Source organism: Chanodichthys erythropterus, chromosome 21 (assembly GCF_024489055.1).
Source record: "Chanodichthys erythropterus isolate Z2021 chromosome 21, ASM2448905v1, whole genome shotgun sequence".
Classification (NCBI taxonomy): Eukaryota; Metazoa; Chordata; class Actinopteri; order Cypriniformes; family Xenocyprididae; genus Chanodichthys; species Chanodichthys erythropterus.
In genome coordinates, this window is record NC_090241.1 from 22,266,493 (window position 1) to 22,289,072 (window position 22,580).

At 35.2% G+C, this 22,580-nt stretch overlaps 2 protein-coding genes across 14 annotated transcripts in view; both read right to left on the reverse strand.

Moving 5' to 3' along the window:
* Window positions 1-22,580, reverse strand: part of mast2 (microtubule associated serine/threonine kinase 2) — a 160,264-nt gene that overhangs the window by 32,429 nt on the left and 105,255 nt on the right. Inside the window, exon 1 of one of the 13 annotated variants that reach the window (XM_067374163.1) lies at window positions 9,685-9,860. The exons of the other annotated variants lie outside the window; for them this stretch is intronic. Within the exon in view, the coding sequence (XP_067230264.1) occupies window positions 9,685-9,782 (98 nt within the window). The 5' untranslated portion in view covers window positions 9,783-9,860. Of the gene's footprint in view, window positions 1-9,684; window positions 9,861-22,580 lie in introns of those variants that run through there. 13 annotated transcript variants of the gene reach the window in all.
* Window positions 9,863-16,612, reverse strand: LOC137011388 (uncharacterized protein DDB_G0280579-like). The gene is made up of 8 exons (XM_067374216.1): window positions 14,867-16,612; window positions 14,185-14,211; window positions 12,307-12,381; window positions 11,949-12,029; window positions 11,173-11,247; window positions 10,818-10,895; window positions 10,042-10,116; window positions 9,863-9,867 (listed from the first exon to the last, which is right to left on the reverse strand). The coding sequence occupies exons 1-8, from the start codon at window positions 14,886-14,888 to the stop codon at window positions 9,863-9,865; spliced, it is 438 nt and encodes a 145-aa protein (XP_067230317.1). The 5' UTR covers window positions 14,889-16,612.

Here is a 22,580-nt window from a genome sequence, read left to right on the forward strand (position 1 = left end):
AAAAAATCTTATTCTTAAAGGGTCATGGAATCTACTATTTTAACAAATATATTATACATAATTAGTGCATTACACAAATACATATGTAATAGTTATAATTTAGTGCGCAATTTAATCCACAGCGGTTTGCCTTTGTACTTTGTCCAATGTTTGCATTTGTACTCTGAAGTTTTAATAACTTTTGAGACTTATTTTGCTGCATTTACTGTATAAAAGCCATTTAGTTATATAAAGGAACTCAGAAGACCGGTTACACTCACAGCATTGAAAGATTGTGTGTGTCGGAGACTCAGGGTCTATAGAAGATAATTTACGTCATGTAGAAACTCTTGCAAATCGAAAAACAAACAGTGACTTGTGATCCATAAACACGTCCCTCAACTACTTTGTGATCTCTCAGTTTGAAGCGTCTGTCATAGGAAAGCGATGCAAGCGGTCGTGAATAATTAAGTGACCCGCTTTTTCATAAATTAAGGACTCATAGTCTCATGAATAATTATGAGACACTGATGAGTCATTGATGTACTATTATGTGATTTTAAACATGGAAGACTATTGTCTATTATTGACAATTATCTCGACCAAGACAAGAATATTGCAAAAAGCTTAAAATTGAAAATCAAATGTACAGATTCTTGCATTGTATTTTAAAATGTGCAAAATGTACACCTCTAGTTTTTTTTGTCTCATATTAATTAATATTATTATAATTAATATTATTATTCATTTATATTTATTTATAATTAATGGTACAATTAGTCTTTCACTTTTCCTTTTTACTATTTTTAAGCTTTCAAAAATAAAAAAATGTCATCATTTACTTACCCTCATCCAAACCTTACTGACTTTTTCTATGGAACGCTAAAGAAGAACTATCCATTTAAGTATTTAATACAAAATTATATCTTCTCTTACAGGTCATTTAAATTCTTATCAGAGACACTTTCAATAAAGATATTTTTACTTTTACACAATGTTTTACTGTACATAAACATCCACAACCTGTCAGAGCTCTCACGAAAGTTTAATGCAGCTGAACAATGGCCAAGATGTTAAAATTTCACTTTGTTTATAGGTGAGTGTGTGGATGAATATTGACATGAATTAGTTAAAATTAACAAAATTGAAGCGCATTTTGGCATAAATTGCGCTTAGATGTAAACTCCAGCAGGTATGCTGCTGAAAAGAGATGCACACTCTCATTAAAACATCATTCCATCATTAGAAAATAAAAAGGGGGAAAACATGGCAGCAAAAATCCCCAGTACAATTTACATGCTAATAACATGAGCAGCTGTGCGGGGTTCACGCGTGCAAAAAGAAAGTTATCCCTTAATTACAGTAATTGGGGAGAGAATTGCTTCCTCCTACTTCTAAATACCAAGAAATGTCAATTTTATTTGTGAGCAAACTTGCTTGTTTTAATTTTCGTCTGGATTAATTTGCATTTGTTTGAATTGATTAAGCTTCATTTGGACTAATTTGAGTGCAACTGGATTTGTTTTGGGCTTTTTTGAATTACATATTTTGTTTGGTAGAATTTGTTTAGGTTTGGATACAATTAACAACTAAGAACATGAAGTATATTTATGAATATGGTGTCTCCAAGCTTGTGTCTATAGTTTTTGTGTGTTTTAATGTCTGTTAACTGTTTAGTAAATAGAAGCACTGCTTAGATTTTGGTTCAGTTTACATCAGTTCAAATAAACATGGCATCTCTCTAAAAGTGGGTCACCTGAACTAAGCAAAAGATAATCCACACTCCATACTCACTTATCCTGGATTAGACTGTACAAATTATCCAGTAAAAAGCCAACATATAGAACACACACTCCTACACACATAGCCTTGAGTATAAATTTTGAGGATGAGAGATGTTATAATGAGGTGTTTGTGGTTGTGAGAGACTGTTAGAGCTCTTCCACTCTGTCCATCTGATCTTGATTATAGAAAAGCCAGATGAGACATTATAATGGAAGGTCTTTATTCATGAGAAATGAGGCAGAGTCTCAGTAGATAACAGAAGGAAATTACACTCCCCTTCACTCCTGGGCAGGATAATGTGAGCTAAACTGCCTTTACTTTGCCCTGCACACAATGCAACAGAATAACACTGTGTCCAGACACAACCTGACAGTTTTCTAGCGACAACAAGTAATTTTTTCTGTCCTTGCTAAAAGCAAGAAGACATGATTACAGCCACAGGGTACCGGCACAGATTTTAAAATAAAATTTAAGACTTCAAGATATTTTTAAGACTTGCACAAATATAATTAATACCATATGTCCATGCAAAACAAACCAACCAACCAACAAACCAAAGAAAGAAAGAAAGAAAGAAAGAAAGAAAGAAAGAAAGAAAGAAAGAAAGAAAGAAAGAAAGAAAGAAAGAAAGAAAGAAAGAAAGAAAGAAAGAAAGAAAGAAAGAAAGAAAGAAAGTAAGAAAGTGGGACTTTATAAATAAGCCTGAAATATGCATTCTTACAACCATCTACAACATTTAAAAATATAAACACCATAACACTGTCATAATTCATCAACAGTAAAACCTAAGCTATCCCTTTGCATATATGCTTGGTATTCATTATTCTTTAACCGTTTTAAAACCGCAAGCCTGTAGAATGTGAAACAGCACTGCATTTTGACTTTGAACGCGTAGCGCATACATTTATTTAATTCAATCATAGCATTTTGAAGTTTAATTATCACATTAGACCAGGGGTGTCAAACTCATTTTAGGTCGAGGGCCGGATGGGAAAAAAAATTTAACAATGTGCGGGCCATTTTGTTTTTTTTTTTAAACCTTAGTGAGCTGATAGTTACATTAATATTACATTAATACAAATTTTTCTTTAAGCAAATTTAGTTGTTTATTTGTTCTATAACTGGTCAAACTGGCCTTAAACAAAAATATGTGCAGCTATTGCACTACTGCATTTTGAACATGATAAGTTATTTTTTATTTAAGTTAGATTGTATAATTTCAAGATTTACAGAAAAAAAAAAAAAAAACAGCATGTCCTGACAGACTTTATAGCTTTGTGAAATTATGCTACATAAAACACCTGCACAAAACAACTATAGCAGACGGACTGAATGAAAATGCAAATTCACTCTCTAACAGTAGGTGTCGCTTGTGGAACAGCAGCGATATAGCGTTGCCTTGGATACCGCTGTACAAAAAGCAGTGGTGCGCTTATAAAATTGGCAAACTATACGGAGATCGAAACTTTTCTGAAGACAGTTCCCTTCTAAGTTACATTCATATAAAACCCAATATTTATATTTTTGTTCCTATTTTTTGAAAACAGTGAGCTTGGCCTGGTACAATATTTACTCTGCTGACACGTCTGTGTTCTTCTCTTTGCGTCTGTATTCAGTGGACACAAAGAGGCTGGTTGAGTTAACGTTCTGTTTACAGACTTCGTAATATTTCCACACAAATGACAGTTTGGGAAATAATTGCAAAGCAGTTTGTTTGCAAGCCCGGAATAGAAATTGGCCAAAATAAAAAAATAATAAGATGGCCGGTGGACCATGCATAACTGTTTTTTATCATTGTTCAAATCATCCCCCGGGCCGGATTGGACACGTTTGTGGACCACATTCGGACTGCGGGCCGTATGTTTGACACCCCTGCATTAGACTCTATCACGATTCCTGTTTCTCTGTTCCCAAACAAACAGGGACCCTGCAGCCAATCAGAATCTATTTGGTGTTAAAGTTATGTGAAGCATTATTATGGACCAATGAGATTTCACTGGGTGGAACAGAAATCAATGACTTACAAAAATTTCATGTAGGACAGATAGGAGACAAACTTGAATTTTACAAATGGCATTTGCCACTTTATCACATTGTGACTGCTATTTCACATCTGGACATAAAATCATTGAGGATTATGACTGAAATTCCCTGTGATATGACAGATTTTAAAGCCATATGTGCTTCTAATACCATTAAAAAAAATCTAAACATGCCCAAGTATGTATTACAGATGGATATGCATCAACAGATGGCGAGTAACACACTGAGATATGTACAAACAAAATAAATATAACATATATATAAAATATAAATTTCAAACATTATTAAAGACAAATAAACAGTCTTTAATAAAATAAAATAGATTAGGTACAGAAATTGAATAAAGTAATCAAATAAAAAATAATACAGCATAGTCTTCACCATATAAATGAAATATAGATGAATCCTTACAAAAGTTATTCAGTCAAGAGCAAGTGAGTGATTTTTTTGCAGCAAGTCTTTTGTTGCTTGATTAACAAAAACAGCAGAAGGCATATTAGGCTGTTGTCACTTTAAGACATAATGCACAGATTCAATATACTGATAATGTTACACATGCATTGTCTTTCGACTGTTTACATTCACTAAAGACATAACCAAATAGGTTTACTAGGATACTCACCAAGGGCATTTTTTTACATAATTTTGTGTGAAATTGTCAGTTCAAGTGCAATACGACGTGAAAGAGAACTTAATTCAGTATTCGCATACTTTCAGATGCAGCTTTCTAGGTGTGCGCTTTGTGCGCAAGCTCAAAATGAGTTTTCTTTTGCGTTTTCTTGCATTTTAACGTTTAAATTGGCAAGGCTTAAAAACACGTGCAATTAATAAACTTTAAGACGATGCAGCACTGGCCTGATAGTGACTGCACGTGTGTGAGAGAAAGTGACAAAGGGCGCTCTCAGCCAAGTGATGGATGTGTAAAGTTTAGCAGGCAATACAATTTTATTTGTGTTAAACTCAATCGCAGGTGAGTGAAATCGTACAATTTACAAGCCATTGGCTAATTAAAGATATGTTTGTCGCCTAGTGTGAAATTTGCTCACACACGTGAGCAATTTACTTGCATTGTAGAGGGTTAAGATATTATATATATATATATATATATATATATATATATAGATAGATAGATAGATAGATAGATAGATAGATAGATAGATAGATAGATAGATAGATAGATAGATAGATAGATAGATAGATAGATAGATAGATAGATAGATAGATAGATAGATAGATAGATAGATAGATATTATGGAAATAAAATTTCTGCTGTTTAGCATATCAAAGGATTATCCACCTCATAGAATGAGGAAACGGGAGTGGTTTTTGGTCTAGGACTCATGCTGCCAAATGCCATGAGCTGAATGGTGTAATTGCCATGAGCAGATGCAACGAGCCAATTAATACTGAACACTGCAATTATTAGCAAACACCTGCTAACCTAGCACTCCACCCCACTCAACATTGTGGACAGGTTGAGAGGGGGAATTATAAAATAAACAAATGCATTGCCTACAAGCTTGACCCTATTTGAGGTTTGGCAAGCACAATATAATGGAAACAATGGGAATAGTAGTTTCAAGAGATTTTTTTTTTAAACCCTGACATTAACCCTTACATTAATATTAACTATACAAACTACACATTAATTTGCAAGAAAAAAAAAAAAAAAAACACTGCTCTTTGAAAACTGCATTTGTTTTTACTGTGAAAAGACTATTAGATTTTTTTAAATGTTTTTTTTAATAGGCTATTTTTTTATTAGCGATGCACCCATTTTGATTTTTTTTTTAATGGTCTATTCCAATTTTTTTGGAGCAAATTTGATGGCGTAAAAAAAAAATTGTGAAATTATGCTACATAAAACACCTGCACAAAACAACTATGGCAGACGGACTGAATGAAAATGCAAATTCACTCTCTAACAGTAGGTGGCACTTGTGGAACAGCAGCAATATGCAAACTGGTCAGACAGAATCAATGCTGGCCAGAGAGCCAATTACGAAACTAATCGTTTCTGCCTTGAGTTTCCTTCCTGTAATCAAGGTCCTATCATCAATATTGTGCACAGTCATTTTCGTTTTAAATTAGACCAATTTTCTTCTGGAAAGATGGGAATATGGTGGGCCCAAAGCTGCCACACTTATACTTATTACGTTGCCTGTAGCTTTTCCTATGTGGATAATTAAAATGCATACAACCATCAACCACTGTCTGAAATACAATGAATCAATGACTGAGACCTGCTCAGATGTGCCTATGAAGGCTTTCCACAGGCTAAGTGGCTATATTCAACGCAGAAAATGATGAAAAAGAGAGAAATCAATCGCGCATTCTATATCATCAAGGAAGAGGACAATTTAACAGTCTGAACAATCTGAAATTGGTTCTGCTGAATGTTTCATGAGGTTCAAAGACTTGACAGGTGGAGTGATTATAATAAGAATGCTGAAGGGAGGCTGAACGATATGAGGCAGAGGAAGAGATAGAATAATGAAGAGAAAAAATATAAAGAGCGATAAAGTCTTTAGTTATTACCCTCCACAGTGGTTGTGATAGCATCACATGGTCTTAAAAACAGACTGTTGAGAGGCAGCATGAACATTCCGCTAGGCTTTACATTTCTTTATATTTACACTTTGTAACATGTTACACAGACATGATACCTCTGGGAAATTCCATAGTAGAGTCATATGAGTTGATGTAAGTTGACAAGTAAGGTGTTAGACTGCAGCTAGTTTGGCATCATCCAAGAGACAGAGGTAGAGGAGACTGGTGAGTTCTCTCTCTCTCTCTCTCTCTCTCTCTCTCTCACACACACACACACACACACACACACACACACACACACACACACACACACATTCCTGTACATCTATCAAAGTGAGGACCGAGTCAATTAACCTGCAAAGCGAGGACCACCATTTCTGCTACAATTACTGGTACATCTATACTATTTTTCAACACTAGGTGTGTCCATGATTCAAGTTTTTAGCTCAGCTTCTTGAAAAAACACAGGGAAAGAACCAGCATTTTACCAGCGGAGTGAGGACATTTTCTAGGGGGCGCTATTGAGGCCATTTCTTACTTAATTATTTCAACTAACTTAAGTTTGCTTTTTTTGGCCATATTTTTGTTTTAGTGTGGACAGCTCAAAGTCCTTATTTAACTGAATTTTACTTCAGCTGAATAAGGACTTGCCTCATTATTTGATCATTATTTTCCTGTTTTCACATTAAAGCTCCTTTAAAAAAAAATCTATATTGTATAAAGTGCTAGAGAAATAAAAGGTGACCTGACAATTAATGCAAGTTTTAGTTTGAGTTTCATAAACAGTCTATGTAAACATGTTTAATTAATCAATGTATTTATTAGAACATGATTTTTCTTGCAGCAGACCTTCTTTTGAGAGTTACAATTGTATTATGAACAAAATTTTTGACATCCTTCCAAGTTCTGTCCTTCAGTGCCTCTTCCTCTTCAAGACACTTTACACAGTCAAGTTTTCCCGGAACCCGGTGCTCCGCCATGAATTTTCCCAATCGCTTATTTACAGCCCTTCTTTCTTCTTCTCGCCACGTTCTTTTCATGATTATCCTGGATGTTTCTACATATGACAAAAAATACCATATAGATTATGTGAGCTTAAAAACAGACACTAAAACATAGGTTTCTGAAACAGCTTTTGCTCAGTCACAGAAAGAACACTAATGTGGGGCTGCTTGATATGGTCAAAAAGTTATTCAATTCTCAAAGTAAAAAAAAAAAAAAAACAGACTTAGCAGGGTTCCCACTCTTTCATGAACACCAGATTCAAGGACTTTCAAGGACTTTTTAAAGCACCGTTTATTTTATATCAAGCACCTATCAAATTCACATCACATATGGAGCGTCATGAAAGACCTCTTACGGTATTTAACATTTTTAATCCTCCAATAGCATTTGCATCCATTTTACCCCGGAAGAGGTACAGAATCATTTGTACATTAATTTTTGGAAATATATTAAAACTGTTTTCAGCTTTCTTATCCCTAATGTTAACAATTATTCCATACTAGTTTTGGTTTTCATTTGTTATGAATCATTACTTGAGTAAAAACATTATAATATAGAGAGAATATTATAAAATTACATTTTGCAATTGAATGAAAAAAAAAAGGATTATATGGATTGTAATTGTGGCTTAAAGTCAGAATATATACAATATATTATAGATAATATAGTAATTATTTTTCCTACTATGTTAGTCAATGGGGGCGAGATCTGTTTGGTTACTGACGTTCTTCCAAATATCTTTCTTTGTGTTCAGCAGAACAAAGAAATTCATACAGGTTTGTAACTACTTGAAGGTGAGTAAATGACGACAGAATTTTCATTTTTGGGTGAACTATCCAGCACGCAGATAAAATGTTTGATCGGCAAGGCTTTAAAACCCATGCAAATAATAAACTTTTGTGATTGTGAATAACTGCAGTGTCCTGTGAGTATAACTCTACCGCTGTTTTAATGTGATGTGAATGTATGTCGCTTTGTGCAACACAGTATGTTGAGACGGAGGACTGCAACTGACAGAAAGCACTATAGCACGATACAACGTTATTTCTTCAAAAGCAGATCGTGGAGACCTTTTAATCGTCCACGATCAAAATTGCACATCCCTATAAGAATGTTCATTTCAGACACAGCAAGTGTCACAGCTCAAATGTCCAAACCCCGCCTAATCACAAGCAAGGGGAAGTACTGCAATGGAAAACACTCTGAAACTGATTGTAAAATAATATTCCAAAGCAAATATACTACTAAGTTGGGCATGCTATAATTTTCACAAAATTTATTTCAAATTTACTTCAAGCACTTTCAAGGACCAGTATTTGTTTTCAAGTACTTTCCAGGCCTTGAATTCATGTGTACTTTCAAGGTGCGTGGGAACCCTGCTTAGTCTTCAAAGAATCAAGAACTGCATTGTGAATCATGAGTTCAGTGTTGTATACTGTAGCGAATCATGAGATTAGCATTATTAGTCCCTTACTGAATAGTCAAATAATTGTCCCATATATCATTAGTTTTATCAAATATCAAAATAACTAATTGCAGCTCTGTTGCTGAGTAATGACAGCAGGTATCCCCCTCCTTTTTAACTTTCTCCATATAATTAGAAAAATATCTAACTTATCAAAGATGCTGCAAATGAATTCCTCTTCTCAAGAGATGTTTAAAGATGAGGTTAATAGAGCATTTTCTTGAGCACTTCAACAGGTGTCTTCCATGTGAGGGTGACAGTGGGTTTTAGAGGGACATTCAAATGTCAGAAAGCTCTTGGGTTTCATCAGAAAGATGGTAATTTGTGTTCTGAAGATAAACGAAAGTCTTATGTGTTTATAACACCACAAGGGTGAGATTTTTTTTTGATGAACTAACCCTTTAAAAGGAACACTTTTTTAACAATAGGCTCATTTTCCATCTCTCCTGGAGTTAAACATTTGTGAACCAAATCCATTCAGCCGATCTCGATCTGGGGGTACCACTGTTAGCATAGCTTAGCATAGAATCGGATTGAATCGGATTAGACCAGTAGCATCTCACTCAAAAATGAGTTTCTATATTTTTCCTATTGAAAACGATTCAATCCGATTCTATGCTAAGCTATGCTAACAGTGGTACCTTCAGATCCGAAGATCAGCTGAATGGATTTGATTCACAAATGTTTAACTCCAGGAGAGATGGAAAATGAGCCTATTGTTAAAAAAAAGAAAGAAAAAAAAAAAGTGGAGTGTTCCTTAAGGATCAACTATCGTCCACTGTTTTGTGCTCAGTCATGCATATATTTGGCTCTGGTAGACAGTAACGGAGCGCAGCAAACACTTTAAACGAACATACCCTTCGATTTGGTTGTTGGGTTTCCTCTTTTTTTTCTCTTCGGAGAGGGCCTGTTGGCCTGGCTTGCTCTCCGGCTCTGATCTGCAACAGAAAAGCATTTGCACCTGTTACTTAGTGAATCCTCGGGTGTTGTTGGATCTTCAACATTCATCTGCACTGAAGGGTGTATTACAAATCCTTATCCTTTAATGTTACACATTACGTTGCATGAAGTATAAAGCAGAGAAACATTAAAAGACCAATTTGACTTTAACACATCTTTCATTAGTGAATGGCTGATTTATTAGGGTTCTATAACCAAAGGCAGGTTTTCTAAAAAGGATTATTTGGCTTGATGTAAAACACTATTCAACTCACCATCCACATCCGAGTCTCCGTCCTCGCTGCTTTGGGCAGGCTTTTTCTTGGGGGAAAAGAGGTCTGAAAACCCGTCTGAAAAACAAAAAAACGTCTTATCAGGTCTTCTGCAGTGTAAAAAGACCTTCTGAAATCATGACCAGATCTCGAAGTAAAGCTGCATTTTTTAAAGATGATCCGAGATTAAACAACCACAAATGTGTGAACACTTAACATCTTTTGATGGACTGCTAGATTCACTCGTTCAGTAATTTGATGAACATTACATGCACACATATGCCTTGTGGACAAAGCTATGAAAAAAAAAAAAAGCGACGGGCTGTAAATCAGCTACTACTCAACCTAGGGCTGGGCGATACATCGCACACGACTGTCACGCGCATTTCGTCAGTAAAGCCGGTTCCCCGATTACCGCTAAATCGCCGTCACCTGCTTTCAAATGGAGCGGCATTTAATAGACAGAACCGTAGATCACTGACAAGCTACGCAATATCGCGTTCATTATCGAAGGCGATTCATCTGCGATAATGAACACAATGTTGCGTAGCTTGTCAGTGATCTAACTCAACCCCTTGTTTGCATTAAATTTGTTGCACTGCTTTTCTGTATCTAACATTGCCTAAAGAGCCTAAGTCAGGCTCTTATTTTAACTAATGCTGTGAGTATAAAAACCATACTGTATGGTGCCTATCGTCCACTGTTTTGTGCTCAGTCATGCATATATTTGGCTCTGGTAGACAGTAACGGAGCGCAGCAAACACTTTAAACGAACATACCCTTCGATTTGGTTGTTGGGTTTCCTCTTTTTCTCTTCGGAGAGGGCCTGTTGGCCTGGCTTGCTCTCCGGCTCTGATCTGCAACAGAAAAGCATTTGCACCTGTTACTTAGTGAATCCTCGGGTGTTGTTGGATCTTCAACATTCATCTGCACTGAAGGGTGTATTACAAATCCTTATCCTTTAATGTTACACATTACGTTGCATGAAGTATAAAGCAGAGAAACATTAAAAGACCAATTTGACTTTAACACATCTTTCATTAGTGAATGGCTGATTTATTAGGGTTCTATAACCAAAGGCAGGTTTTCTAAAAAAGGATTATTTGGCTTGATGTAAAACACTATTCAACTCACCATCCACATCCGAGTCTCCGTCCTCGCTGCTTTGGGCAGGCTTTTTCTTGGGGGAAAAGAGGTCTGAAAACCCGTCTGAAAAACAAAAAAACGTCTTATCAGGTCTTCTGCAGTGTAAAAAGACCTTCTGAAATCATGACCAGATCTCGAAGTAAAGCTGCATTTTTTAAAGATGATCCGAGATTAAACAACCACAAATGTGTGAACACTTAACATCTTTTGATGGACTGCTAGATTCACTCGTTCAGTAATTTGATGAACATTACATGCACACATATGCCTTGTGGACAAAGCTATGAAAAAAAAAAAAAGCGACGGGCTGTAAATCAGCTACTACTCAACCTAGGGCTGGGCGATACATCGCACACGACTGTCACGCGCATTTCGTCAGTAAAGCCGGTTCCCCGATTACCGCTAAATCGCCGTCACCTGCTTTCAAATGGAGCGGCATTTAATAGACAGAACCGTAGATCACTGACAAGCTACGCAATATCGCGTTCATTATCGAAGGCGATTCATCTGCGATAATGAACACAATGTTGCGTAGCTTGTCAGTGATCTAACTCAACCCCTTGTTTGCATTAAATTTGTTGCACTGCTTTTCTGTATCTAACATTGCCTAAAGAGCCTAAGTCAGGCTCTTCTTTTAACTAATGCTGTGAGTATAAAAACCATACTGTATGGTGCCTATCGTCCACTGTTTTGTGCTCAGTCATGCATATATTTGGCTCTGGTAGACAGTAACGGAGCGCAGCAAACACTTTAAACGAACATACCCTTCGATTTGGTTGTTGGGTTTCCTCTTTTTTTTCTCTTCGGAGAGGGCCTGTTGGCCTGGCTTGCTCTCCGGCTCTGATCTGCAACAGAAAAGCATTTGCACCTGTTACTTAGTGAATCCTCGGGTGTTGTTGGATCTTCAACATTCATCTGCACTGAAGGGTGTATTACAAATCCTTATCCTTTAATGTTACACATTACGTTGCATGAAGTATAAAGCAGAGAAACATTAAAAGACCAATTTGACTTTAACACATCTTTCATTAGTGAATGGCTGATTTATTAGGGTTCTATAACCAAAGGCAGGTTTTCTAAAAAAGGATTATTTGGCTTGATGTAAAACACTATTCAACTCACCATCCACATCCGAGTCTCCGTCCTCGCTGCTTTGGGCAGGCTTTTTCTTGGGGGAAAAGAGGTCTGAAAACCCGTCTGAAAAACAAAAAAACGTCTTATCAGGTCTTCTGCAGTGTAAAAAGACCTTCTGAAATCATGACCAGATCTCGAAGTAAAGCTGCATTTTTTAAAGATGATCCGAGATTAAACAACCACAAATGTGTGAACACTTAACATCTTTTGATGGACTGCTAGATTCACTCGTTCAGTAATTTGATGAACATTACATGCACACATATGCCTTGTGGACAAAGCTATGAAAAAAAAAATAGCGACGGGCTGTAAATCAGCTACTACTCAACCTAGGGCTGGGCGATACATCGCACACGACTGTCACGCGCATTTGTCTTCAGAAGGTGTTTATTAACCCCTCCGGAGCCGTGTGGAGGACGTTTATGATGGATGCACTTTTTTCAGCTTCACACTTTGGTAACTTTTCACTGCCATTATAAAGCTGGGAAGCGTCAGGATATTTATTAATATAACTTTTATTGTGTTCATCTGAAAGAAGAAAGTCATATACACACAGGACGATGGAGGGAGAGCAAATCATGGACTTGTTTTAGTCTCAAACGCAACTCATGCTTTAACTCAAGATTATCTGTGCTTAAGTTAAGCATGAATTAATTAGTGCATTAGTATAGATCTACATCTGCTATACTGAAGCTGCCTAACAGTCATAAATTGTGATCTAGCAGCAATAATTCAGATTAACGACTTATTACGAAGATTCACACTGGTTCAATCAAATCACAATTGTTCTCTCATCCTCAACATATAATGGTCATTACAGATCGGGGCCGGATTCACGAACATCTTCTTAAGAAAGAAGTTAAGAAAATTCTTAAGATAAATACTAAGAAGTTCTTAAGAATGTTCCTAAGTGCAATTCTTGAAAAATTCTTAAGAAGATCTCAAATATTTTCTTAAGAACATCTTATTTTTTTCTTACGAATAAAATTAAAATGGCTATGGCTACAAAAAAATGTATTATCGCCACATTTTAATTGTATCACTTTATTATAACCCACTTCTTTAAAGACATTAAACCCGACATTAACCGTCAAAAGAGAATACTCTCAGAAAAGATAACAGGGATGACAAGAAACGACTGATTGCAAATGATCCGGAAGCAAAGAATCGTAGCGCAACCTTATCACGTGAAGTGGAGAGGACTTTTTTGTTTTTCGCTGCAAATTATCTCTCAGAATATGTGTCAGATACATTACTGAGTTTCTTAGTAGCCTATAAAGTCTAAGCAGAGCATGATGAGGAAGCGTGAGAGGATCTGCTCGATCTCTAAGAGGCCTTTCTGGCTCTATTGACACTTCCATCTGGAACACACACATCTAATTAGCCAAGTATACTAGATTATATAAGTAAAATATTTAAGTAGTTACACAGTTTAATATAAGTTTTATAATTTTGTAAGGTTTAATATTTGAAAAAACCATAAATTTCATTAAAAATCTTACCTTTTGGGGATTTACGAACAGTATTCAGTTATCCTAACTTTAAGAAGTTATTTAAGATGATTTTTAAGAACATTCTTTTCAAGAATTTGAAATTTTCTTAAGTTTTGTCTTACGAACAATCTTAAGAAAAAAGATAAGAACATTCTTAAGAAGATTTTTTTGGGAATACAAAATATTCTTATCTTTTTTCTTAAGTTAAAAAATAAGAAGAAATTGGCAGTTAAGAAGAATTTTATTCTCAAGAATGTTTCGTGAATCCGGCCCCTAGACATCTTTGGAATGTTATAAGTTTGTGTTGTATCATTTGAAATTTGTTTCCTTAATTAAATTTGTTACTAACAAGTACATTTGTAAATACACATACCTGTGTTGACTTTGCTTCCATGGTTACCTAGACAACAAAGATTGAAAAATTATATATTAGTTTAAATTAAATAATTCCAGTCACAGGCTACAATAAATAGCAGGCTATACAGGAGTACTAGACAGTAATGTTTTAGTATTTATTTATATGACAATAAAACCTAAGTATACACTAATATACTACATTAAAAATTACAAACATATTTATTCTGTAAAATTGACAATGTATAATATGCTCATAGTGAAGTTGTTACACAGATCCAAAGGCTTTTCTCTGACTTGTATTTGTTATTGCAGTTCAGTCGTCAGTAATTATGTATTTAATTTGTTCTTAACTTACTCTAGCTCATCTGTAGGGAGAGTCTCCCGCACAGCGCGCGCTGATCTCTCCCCTGCCTTCCCTTCCCCCACCGCCACCGCCACCCCCATCCCCCACTCAAGAGGCCTGAGCTCATTAACAGTACCTGCGCTCATTAACAGTACTTAATTAATAGAAAAATAAAAAAGTCTGAGACCATAAAATCTTAAACCTTTGTAAGAGTATATATAATTATATAAATGTATGCGCAAATGTTCGGCGGTTCCCATCGGCACTATCCCTAATAACCCTTCGCCCCCACTCCTTAACATCAAAGTTACAAAAACAGAGAATACTACAGATAATAAAGATCATAAAATCTCACCCGCTCTGTAAAGGCTGCGCATCGATTATGATGAGCTCGTAGTCGCTCCAGTCTTCTCTTAAACCGCTCCAGGCCGCTGCCACTCTCCTCCGTCATCTTAACAAGAGTGCAGGTCGAGTGCAGGTCGAGGGCAGGGGGCGGGGCGATCAATTAACACGTTTGGGATTGAAGGGCAGCTCAGAGTCTGTGTTTCAGCTCAAAGTTTGTGTTTAAAGGTAGCTCAGAGTGCCTCGCATTATTCAATACTACATTTAATATTAATAATTAAACAGTTCATTAAATTACATATTAACATTTTTAAATTGCCGTTTATTACTACAGTTCTCTGTAAATTAATTGACATACTACAATTCCTCTGTTAAAAGAAAAATGTAACAATGCACATAAATTTAAAAACAGTACTTTTATTGGTTAAGTATATGCAAAAGTATATGCAGTATATGCAGCAGGGCTTACTGAGTTACTAGTTTGTAGGCTCATATAAAGCCAGCTAAAACACAAAGTAAAATGGATGTACACCAAACCGTTACAGCTACTGTGAGGGTACAGAGACTCTAAAAGGTCCAACTACAGGTCATGTGAGTGACCAAAATATGGAATTGGATCCAAAGCTTTTATTATACATGGTGGCCTTAAACAGATCTTTCAGTGTGAGACTATGAGACTATAACAACAAACCATGATCTTTTCCCAAATTTTCCCAATATCTTTTATCAATCCAACTACATCAGAATTAAAATGTCATCATGGACCATGTATTTAGGCCCCATGTCTAACCTTAACCATAATCGTAACCCTAACCTAACCTTTATCCTAACCCTAACCCTAACCTAACTTTAACCAAATACTAACCCTAAACTAACCTAACTTTAACCAAATACCAACCTAAATATGTACTCACACTAGACAGTTGGCACGGTATGGAGAGATCACACTCATCCAACTACAGTTTTTTTCAATTGCTAGCAAGCATTTACCAATACTTAAAGTATTTTCTAAACTCTTAACACAGCAACACACATACATCACACAATTAGCCAAATAGTTCATTTTCTGCCCAAAACCATATTTTGTTAAATAAACTCAAACTCTACATTTCAAAATGCTAAAAACCTTTTTCAGCACATACTAACTCTATCAAAACACAGCAAACCTGATTCAAAATCGAGCCGTTCTGCCAAAACATAATCATTGCGATTTGATTGACTATATGTTCACTGTTATATGTTTAAAACTGCATTAATTGTCATGTTGTAGTTCTACCTGCAGAAAATATGAAACCCATAGTTTTTAAAATTCAGTTTCCTTTTACTGCAGTAAAAGTATAATGCATGTAAGCCATTCTATATTTTTGGTTGAGTGTTGAATGTGTGCATTCTTGGCAACAGAAGTGAGTCATTACTTTATAGAATGTACAGTAGAAAAAGAGAAGAAAGAATTGCTCAGGGCACCTGCTGGTCAAATGAGTCCCCAATGCAGAACTTCAGTTGCCACCTCTGTTGAAATCTCTTTCTGAGGGAGGGTTTGTGGTGTTGATGACGCACTCATAGAGGGTGGGATGGTGTCCACTTGGTAGCTAGTGCACTACGCAGACCACATATTCTGTATATATGGAACAATACTAGTGGAATCGATGTAGTAAAACCGTTACCGTAGTATAAAGCTTTTACTGAAATGAAAACATGATATTGCTGACATTGATCAACAACAAATCCAACATACATGGTCTTTGGTTATTATGGAAGCTTTTTTCCTCCACAGAATAAAAAAGCGTAAAAGGTTATTGTGACTTTTTATAAAAAATATTTTTTATTTTGCAATTGTGAGTTTACATCTCACAGTTCTGACTTTTTTTCTCAGAATTGTGAGATATAAACTAGGAATTGAGAGGAAAAAAGTCAGAATTGTGAGATAAAAAGTCACAATCTTTTTTTATTTTCTATGCATAGCAGAAATAAGCTTTTATAGGTTCTACATGTGTAAGGGGGAAAACCATAGAGAAAACCATTTTTTTCCAGTACTACTGTTGTTGCAAAAGTACAGGTTTTATCCTATATTTAAAGATTGGAACATTGGGTCTTCTTTTCTGACTTGCGGTGTTTAAGCATTTGCAAATAAGATGAGAAAGATCCATGATTTTGGTATGAGGTAAGCTTATATGAAAATAAAATTTAAGCATTTTAGAAACGTGTTAATTGACTGTATTTTGTGTGAAAATGACATGAATTGTGTTAATGGTGTGGCCACAACAGACGGATGTTCTGCTAAATGTGTTTAGAGTTATGAAAATGTGACTACAGATTGGACAGATGTATGTTAGCAGTTGAAAAAAACTGTAAACAGACTTTGAAGATCAAACATGCTCGGGTGCGGTTCAGATAACCTAGTGTGAGTACACCTTTAGAAACAATGAACTCAGGACGTCAGTGGAAAAATGCATATAGTTCCTAATATATATCATATACCTACTATATTGCTAAATGAACACAGTTTTCCATATCAACAGAAAAATATCCTGGGATAACCTTCACTCCAGTTCAAGAAAATATATATTGTTGTGACTTATGAATTTGCACATGATTTGTCTTAAAGCATATTAAAAACATCACATATACATATAAACAACATAAAAAAAACCTTGATTTTCACCGCAGGGGGACTTTAAGAGTCAAATCAGAGTCGGGGATGTTGCTCCATGTCTATATCCTGATCAGCTAGCTTTTGCAGTGCTGTGCTAACTCAGAGGCTTGAGGAGGGATGTAAACATTCACCAGCTACGAGTGGACTTGAGCCCAATCAGTCAGTTGTCTCACAAGGTAGCCTAATGAGTGAAGTCTGTGGCAATCATCAAGAAAAGTTAGTTTTGTAAATTGTAGTGCTGTAATGCATTTAGCAGTCAGACTGCAAACAGCCCCTTGCCTCTCCCCCCCACACACACATTACACAGAAGGACACAGAAGTTTAGCTAGGTGTGTTAAACTAAAATGAAACGGCAATTTACTAAAATTTGTGTCAAAAAGACATTGTTGGACTATAACTAAATAACTGCAGTGTTCAACTCTAAGCCCCGTCGTCTCCTGTTATAATCATTGAAAGTAAACCAAACTAGATTTTGTTTATTTCATATGGTTTCATGTAGTACCTGAGTCATACTATGACCAACCATTGATTTTACATACTGTCCACTAATGTACTCTCACTACTGATTTCAACAACATGCTAATGCTGTTCTTATTATTGTGTTCTTAATGCTGTTTATGATGACATACATGCTTATGTTCTGCTTAAACAGTGCTGTATTCAAGCAAGTGTAGTTGTGTTGGCCTATTTGATATCAGATGCATTTTAGGCTAGGCCCACTTGATTATCTTTATGTCCACCTACATCGTAATTCCTAGCTATGCTAGTGGACCAGCAAGATCATGGAAAACTCTAGCAGTGAATACAAAGGCTTGCAGTTAATGGAGAGGGCTTCAGCAGGAGGGTGGTAAAGCCTGTTTGAGTGTGTGAGGGTGCTCAGTAAATTTTCTTAATTAAATGTAGGGTTACCAACCGTTCCGTACAATACGGAATCATCCCGTATTTAAGAGTTCAAAGCAGCATTATTAAACCTATACGGAACGCAGTTTGTCCTGTATCAAGCTACATGGCAATTAGAGAGTCGATTATACATTTACAGTTTGTAATGTGCGGCCAGGGAGTGTACTGTAACTAAATCATAGACAGAGTTTGTGTACGTGTGTGTGGGGTGGGTGTGCGAACCACTGGTTTAGCAAAGTCCGCTCACGTGACAGTGACGGATCTTTCCCACTGGTTGTTGCTACGTTACCTGGATGACCTGAAACATCCAGGCAGGATGCTAGATGACAGCGGCGGGAGGTTTATCTTGCAGTGAGTAACGTTATTATTATGAATCATGATGGCAAATTGCCCACATTGTAGAAGAAAAAAACGTTAACAAAAACATAAAACAGAATGGGAGACGGAGAACCCATTGCTTGGTGAAGTCAGGGGAAATATGTATATGGAAAATTGCAAGTTATGTCGGAGAGATTTCTTTGTAAGCCATAGTGTAGTTTGCGACGTAAAATAACACGACAGAATGACCAACAGCAAAAGACCCACTTTGAAAATAAAAATACCATATTCTTAAATGTACATAATCTATTTCTCATAATTTTTGCATTCACAATTATGTGGTAAAATTTGCGCAGACAGGGGTTTGTGTGTAATGTAATGTGTGTGACATTTTAAAATTACATTAGAATTTGTTTTAGAATTAAATTATTCATAAATAGATCAAGTAAAATTAATATGCTAATATCTAAAATTAACATTTAACATTTATTAAAGGAAAAAAGTTATTTTGTCAAATACTACAGTATATTTTGAGTGTCTCTTATACTGTACCTTATTTATACTTAAAGTACCAAGACTGTCCCGTATTGTTTTTTGCTGCAGTTGGCAAACCCTAATTAAATGGCAAAAGGCAGATGGGCATGCATAGCCTAATGTCCAGCAGTTTTACCAGAGGTGGGTAGTAAGGAAGTAAATTTACTTAGTTACATTTACTTGAGTAGTTTTTTGGAAAATTTGTACTTTTTAGAGTAGATTTAAATGTGGGTACTTTTACTTTAACTTGAGTACATTTGTAATGAAAAATCTGTACTTTTACTTCGCTACAGCGTTCCTCTCGTTACTTTATTTTACTGCAATACTGTATATATTCATACAGCCAATAGCCGACATTTTACAACCAAGCAGATTATTACGCCACGATAACAGTAAGTAGAATTTCTTTACCGTTTTTATTGACATATATCTTAATTTATACATTACATTAAGCTACCATTGTTCAGAGATTATGAAATGAACACCCGCGGTTGCGCAGTGGCCGCGCCGGCAACCTGTTCGTATTTAAAATGAACGCCTTTGCATCGACACAATTAACCAGTTTACACGCGCCTGCTGAAATATACATTTGATTACATTTTGGAGAACAGACGAAGAAGATCCGTCAATGTGCATTTGATCATTGTTTGTGTTCAGATGTTCAGAGGTTATGAGCGCGAGCACAGCGAGTTTTCTCTCTTCTTTCAAATGTTAGCCTACGTTATTATTATACAGAGTAAAGGACATGCAATGATATTTGGACTACAGATGCCAGAAATAATGCTTGTCTCTTCTGTGTTTGTTGCAAAGTTATCTAATTATGATAATAATTGAAATATCTACCTAAATAATGACATGCTATTGTATTGATGTATATATACACACACAAAGTAACTAGTAACGAGCTACTTGAGTAGATTTTCTATGGATACTTTTTTACTCTTACTCAAGTAACTATTAAGATTATTACTTTCACTTTTACTTTAAGTAAATATTTCTATAAGTACTTGTACTTTTACTTGAGTACAGTTTTTTAATACTCTATCCACCTCTGAGTTTTACCCTTGTAAAAGTTACTGGACAAAAGTTATTAAAGAAAGGACCAACAAACAATAAAAGCAGAAAAACTGGGGAGCTCCAAGCTAAGGTACCCATCATTAACATTATGTTTGTCAAATTAGCAAGTTATAGAGCTTGTTTTAATAAGGAGCAGATGAGGCAATGAAAAAGCATATGGAATTGTTTACAAACATATATATATATATATATATATATATATATATATATATATATATATATATATATATATATATGGAATAATATACAGAATTATATTTAATTAATATACATAATTATATACAAACCTTAATGTGAAATGTATTATAATAATCTTGTATGACAAATTTGTCTGTTTAAATTCAGAGTTGTTAAAAATCTGTAATCCTTGTTAATAAATGATACCTTTATAAAAAAAGTACTATGGATTTACTGCCGTAATATTGTAATTACCATGATTTACCATCAGTAATATCCATGGTAACATGGTTTTAAAAGTAGTAACCATAAAATATGATCTAAATAATATATATGGTTAACTTTTGTAGTTAATATGTTGCTTATATTTAATACATTTTAAAGAGCAATCAAAGTAAAATTAGTAAAAAAGTAAAATTAGTAAACATTTTTTGCAGATTAAGATATTACAGTGAAGTTGACCTTTGACCCTTTGACAGCACCTAATCACTGTACTCTATTAAATTCTACTAAGTTTATCTTTGCATCTATGTGAACATTTGTGTCCAGTGTGCAAATATTCCCATAAGCCGTTCCTGAGATATGGCGCTCACAAGTTTTAATTATAGCCAAGATCAAGTTTTGTGAAGTAACAGTGACCTTGACCTTTGATCTCCAAATTCTGTTCAGTTCATTCTTGATCCAAATTGAACATTTGTGACAAATTTGAAGAAATTCCCTGCAGGCGTTCCTGAGATATGGCATTTCTATATATGGGCGCAGTGAATGTGAAAAAATGATAGGGGGCGATAGAGAGCAAAACGTGTGTGCATGCAGGGGTCACACACACACATTTTTTCTCATTTTACCATCAATCTGAGGACATCTCTGAAACATTGAGAGAAGCCTTTATATAACCATTGGAGGCCATTACAGTGAAAACAAAGTGAGGACCGGCCTAAATGTCCTCACTTTGCAAAAAGGTCCTCACTCCAAAGGTTAAAAACTCACACTGGTCCTCACAAAGATAGCCATGCAAACACACACACACACACACACACACACACACACACACACACACAGGTTAGTTTTGCTATCAAAGTGAGGGCATTCCACAGGCGTATTGGTTTTTATATTGTACAAACCGTACATTCTATCCCCCCCACTACCCCTACCCCTAAACCTACCCATCACAGAAAACATTCTGCATTTTTACATTTTTAATAAAACATTGTTTAGTATGTTTTTAAATATTTTAAATATGAGGACTAATGAATTGTCCTCATATTTCATGTTTACGTCGTAATACCAGTGTAATACCCATGTCATTATACAAATTTGTGTCATCATAAATCACAAAAATGCACGCACAAGCACACCTGTCAAATACTTTGTGCTTATGCTCTGTGAAGAACATTTATGTGAGAGATCAAATGCACTTCTTGTCAAAATGCTACAGTTAGCAGAAATATTTATGTAAACACAGTCAGTTTTTCTTGTGGTTGTAAACAGGCAGGACAAAAATAAATGATGTGTCAAAATTAATTGAATTAAATGTGTGAATAAATGAAATAATGTGAAGTTCTTCATTGAAAAATGGGTTATTGTTAAATAAAACCAAAACTATTAAGTTGAAATAAAATCAAATAAGTAGATAATAAAAACGTAACCTAATAAAAATGGGAAAAAAATATATAAAAAGTAATTTAAATACTACTAATAACTAAAAAGTATATAAATTATCCTAAAATAACACTGACTGAAAGTTTACAATAGTTTAGAATTGTATTATTAATGTATAATTATTTATTTTAATATTAAACAATTTAAATAGTTAAAATAAATAAATAGACAAAAAAGAAAGGATTTAACAGTAAAGTTCACTGGTATTGGTAGTAACTATAAAATTTTGGTGTAAATGAGTCACTGATGGTGTCTGCTACAAGCACAACACAAACTCTCTTAACACATCTACATTATATTAATAATGCAGAGCAATCATCTCAGAAAGGGCAGAGGATCATTATAGTGATGGGGGTCAGGATGGTTGGATGGAGAAAATGAATGAATGCCAAGAGGTGTCAAACGT

What these genes read in the sequence shown, in the direction of transcription:
- LOC137011388 (XM_067374216.1), bottom strand. Translation starts at nt 14,888, where the DNA reads ATGCGCAGCCTTTACAGAGCGG. An exon ending in GCGCAGCCTTTACAGAGCGG is followed by an intron (nt 14,212 to 14,866) that starts GTGAGATTTTAT and finishes TTTGTTGTCTAG; the next exon opens with GTAACCATGGAAGCAAAGTC. An exon ending in CCCAACAACCAAATCGAAGG is followed by an intron (nt 10,117 to 10,817) that starts GTATGTTCGTTT and finishes TTTGTTTTTCAG; the next exon opens with ACGGGTTTTCAGACCTCTTT.